We start from the raw sequence: 4653 nt of genomic DNA, 5'->3' as shown, positions 1-4653 counted from the left end.
AGGCAGAGAGAGAAATAGAGATAGATAGATAGATAGATAGAGAGAGAGAGAGAAATAGAGATAGATAGATAGAGAGAGAGAGAGAGAGAGAGAAATAGAGATAGATAGATAGATAGAAAGAGAGAGAGAAATAGAGATAGATAGATAGATAGATAGAGAGAGAGAGAAATAGAGATAGATAGATAGAGAGAGAGAGAGAAATAGAGATAGATAGATAGATAGAGAGAGAGAGGGAGAAATAGAGAGAGAGAGAGAGAGAGAGAGAGAGAGAGATACATTCACAAAGTATGGCTGATCGCGCATAAAAGATCCAACAGAAAACAATCAGGCAAAACCAGCCGCCAGAGGTCGTGATTAGAGGTAACTATGACAACAGCTAAACAAACAGCCAGTCACGATTAGAGCCAGCCAGTCGGTGAATGAGTGTGTGAGGATTCTTTACCAAAAACTCTGCAGAATATGGATACCATTCCTTTGAAGTCATCCGTCGAAGTGTCCGAGTCTCGTAACAAATGTCTCTTGAAAAACTGGTTCGAAGAGGTGAGATGTCTGTCTGTCTGTCTATCTGTGCTGTGCCGTTGTTGATTAGTCCTCAGGTAAGAGCCTACTGAATAGAGTTATAAAACCAAAGGAGCTCCAACTGTGGCCATCCCGCCGTTTTGAAAAAAATCCAGTTTCACCTAAGTATATATATATATATATATATTGGTATAAACGGCAAGATAACAATTATGTGTATGTGTGTGTATATATATATATATAATCATTTATTTATTACATGTATATATGTATGTATGTATGTATGTATGTATCTATCTATCTATCTGAGTACGAAACCTAACGAATTCTTGTTTTGTCTTTAAAGGACGTTGGATGTGATTTGAGGGAGATTTAGCTGCTAATTGTTTCAAAATTTACACCGCGGGAAGAAGCCAGACATTAGCAATTCAAAACGAAAAAAAGACTGTTAACTTCCCCCAAGCATTTATTATTTGCTATCAAAGTTTTCGTCGTACAATCTGAGATCGGGTAGTTCCACTGCATCGATAGTTAGATAGATAGACAGACAGACGGATGGATAGACAGACAGATAGATAGATAGATAGATAGATAGATAGATAGATAGATATATATATATATATATAGATAGATAGATAGATAGATAGATAGATAGATAGATAGATAGATAGATAGATAGATTTCTTTATTGGTCACATAGGACTGAAAACAGAAGGGACGATAAGTACACAGACGCATAGACAGATAACTTTCTTTATTAGCCACACAGGGATGAACACAGAGGGGACAAATACAAAAGTAGAGCTTAAGCGTTATCTGTATACGAGTCTGTATATCTGACGACTCGGCTATACACCTAAGCGCTTCGTAGGTGCTTAGCTGTGTAGGCGACTCACCAGACTCAAAGGGCCGTGGGCACAATTATAAAATACACACACACACACACACACACACACACACACACACACACACACACACATATAGGATCTGTTCAGTTTGGTGGGCAGATTTTTAAATGATTCTTTTAAAGTAAACAATTTGAAACTTCGTATACTGGTGGAATTTCTCACCCAGAACACGGTTTACTTGATCATTTTTGACAAAATTCCGTATTTTAGAAGTTATTTCGTGTTAAAATCGTCTTATTTGGGTAATTTTAGCCAATCAACGAAGTGTATTCAGCCGAAGAAAGCAAGCGCGGCCTCATATCAGTGAGGGGGGCCGGTGCGCATTGATGCCGTCGAGAGGTAAGCCCCGAAACGGCGCGCATTCTCTCCTGATGACCCCATACACTTGCTGGCTTCCGGTATTCGGAGTTTTTGACTGGTAGCACTTGCATGTGCAAGTTGTTTGCAAGACATCAGGTCATCTCTGCTAAATGTCACCACTCTGTTCTATTCATATATCGAGCGAAGACGATGCGACTTTTACCTTTTCTTCCTTTCTAGTCAGCACCCTGCATTCCTAACTCTTTCCCTCCCTACTGGCAGACAGCCACTAGCAACCAGCGAGCGAACTTGATGTTGCCATTACAATTACTGTATTTTCCGGTGTATAAGCCGCTATTTTTTACCTGGAAAATTTAGAGTGCGGCTTACGGCTACTGTACATTGGTGCATATGTATTTTGTTTTACCTTAATGTTTTGATAATGTTATTTTTAATCTAATAAAGACTTTTATATTGACGACATGTGTTTGTTGTTGATTATAGTAAGGTAAAATCATAACGATAACAATACATTACGTAGCAGTAAAACAAGGCATTTTGAAACTACATACACGTCAACAACCAAAAAAGCTGGCTGCGGACTCGTAGCTCTTACCCAAATACGACAACTTTAACACAAAAAAACTTCTAAAATACGAAATTTTGTCAAAAATGTTCAAAGTAAACCGTATTCTGAGTGAGAAATTCCACCAATATACGAAGTTTCAAACTGTTTGGTTAAAAAAAAAAGAATTATTAAAAAATCTGTGAGCCAAATTGAACAGACCCCCCCCCACCACATATAAAATACATAGACACATAAATACATAGATACACATAACAATTACAGCGTGGAAGACACATATTAACCACTCAAAAACACATAATAACTTTGCTTGAACTTTTATTATTTGGTATCAACATTTTCGTCGCACAATCTGCAACCTGGTCACAGACACAGTTCTGCTCTTGCTGATTTGCAGCGAGATTATTGGTCAGTATATAGAAGTAAAATAATTATTCGTTGAAATGAAACAAAATGAAGACGGAGGGGAGCGGATTCTTCCAAATCTCTCTTGTTTTGTTCTTAATTTCTCTCTCTCATTCTTTTCCTCTCTTTCTCTTTCTTATTTTCTTCTTTCAGAGAAGAGTCCTAGAGTTAAAAGATGAGAATGTTTTACCATCTGGTATTGATGAATTACGTTACGGACATCCGGGTATTTTTACACTCGAGGAACGTGCACAGTTTTCCAGAGAGAGCACTTTCCGAGGCTCCTACAAACCGCCCTGTGTACCGAAGTTTAGGGAGCAAGGTAACTATGCCACCCCCACTCGCTCACACACACACACACACACACACACACACACATTTCATCTTTTACGTGTTTTAATCATTTGATTGCGGACATTCAGGTATTTTTACACTCGAGGGATGTCCACAGTTTTCCAGGGAGTGCACTTTTCGAGGCTCAAACTACGCTCCATTAGCACAAAGCTGAAAGCGAGGAAATAAATAAAAGAGATTTAGTATCTTTTTCAGGTTAATTCCAGATCGTCTGATTTCTAGTTTAGTAATGCTATTATTTTACTGTCATCAGTGGAATATACTAAAAGTACATAAATGTAAATAAATATGGATACCCATACAAATACATGCGTATATATACTAATACATACATATATACACGCGTATATACGAAGCAAATTCGATTATCCATCTCAACGACGTGCGTATTTGATCAAGAAAATACCGCAGTAAATATCAGGATCGGAGTCAATAAATAAATATATATGCATACGTAATTAAGGATAAAACCAATTAATGATCTTACCAGTGGTCAACATGTGATAAAAACTCGCTTTGACGTCTATCTCCAGCATGTAGGTGCTGTTTCTCAGTACCCTTACTTATGATTCTATCTATCTATCTATCTATCTATCTATCTATCTATCTATCTATCTATCTATCTATCTATCTATCTATCTATCTATCTATCTATCCATCCATCCATCCATCCATCCTCCATCCATCCATCCATCCATCCATCCATCTATCTATCTATCTATCTATCTATCTATCTATCTATCTATCTATCTATCTATCTATCTATCTATCTGTGTATCTATCTACTTCTTGCAGGTGTGAGAAGAGAAGTGCTTGAAAAGATGATGTCAAAGGAAGCGTAGTAAGTAACGGAAAACAACAGAAGTTCTCTCTTTTGCTGTTGGGGAATCAAGTAATTTCCATTTCCAAAGAAATATGGGTTTACCTTCAGGTTTGGGAGCCTTCTTTGTCGTCGTTGTTTAACGCTCATATCAGCTTATGATGATTCCTGCTATAAAATAAAGTTGACTAAACAATTCTCTTTAAAGATTATTGGCCTTGTGCTGAACGAAATCGCTGGCCTTGTCGGAAGGATGCGTCCATGAGTCAAACGGTTCATCCGTTGTCAACAGCCAATGTTCTGAGGGTTCAATATATCGTAGCTGAAGCTGCGGCATTCACAGAGACCCCCATGCGGTGGGCAGGTGTGCCCCTCCCCCCACCAACCGTGTCCTTTGCCAGATTCGTCTTTCCACAACTTGTCTCATCTACAGAGCTGCAGTTCTTGGTCAAACGAAGACCAAAACCCGGTGCTTGACATGTGGAATGTTGTCAGAAACCCTCGGTCCTCTATCAGTCGGGAAATATGGTTGGTAAAACTTTAATGTTGGCGTCCCTAAGAGGATTAATGGTTGGCGAGTGCGGCGATGTTATCTGTTCAATTCTAGGCATTGACGGGAATCAACTGATTGGCCTGGGCTGGAAAACCTTCGGTCCAAAAACTATGGATAGATTCCAGAAATACCTGTCTTGGCAGTGCTGCCGGTTAAAGATAAAATTTACTGGTACGGTGGTTAGTCAGGCCTGCCCAAGATGTGTGCA

General features: G+C 38.8%; 1 protein-coding gene across 1 annotated transcript in view; it reads left to right on the top strand.

Annotated features, from left to right (window-relative positions):
* The first annotated feature begins 349 nt into the window (after positions 1-349).
* Positions 350-4653, top strand: part of LOC115224105 (sperm-associated antigen 8-like) — a 7654-nt gene continuing 3350 nt past the window's right edge. Inside the window, exons 1-3 of the mRNA XM_029794910.2 lie at positions 350-540; positions 2872-3040; positions 3868-3913. Coding sequence (XP_029650770.1) covers positions 460-540; positions 2872-3040; positions 3868-3913 — 296 coding nt within the window. The 5' untranslated portion in view covers positions 350-459. The remainder of the gene's footprint in view (positions 541-2871; positions 3041-3867; positions 3914-4653) is intronic.

Source organism: Octopus sinensis, linkage group LG24, assembly GCF_006345805.1.
Source record: "Octopus sinensis linkage group LG24, ASM634580v1, whole genome shotgun sequence".
Classification (NCBI taxonomy): domain Eukaryota; kingdom Metazoa; phylum Mollusca; class Cephalopoda; order Octopoda; family Octopodidae; genus Octopus; species Octopus sinensis.
This window is presented reverse-complemented; position numbering and strand designations above follow the sequence as displayed.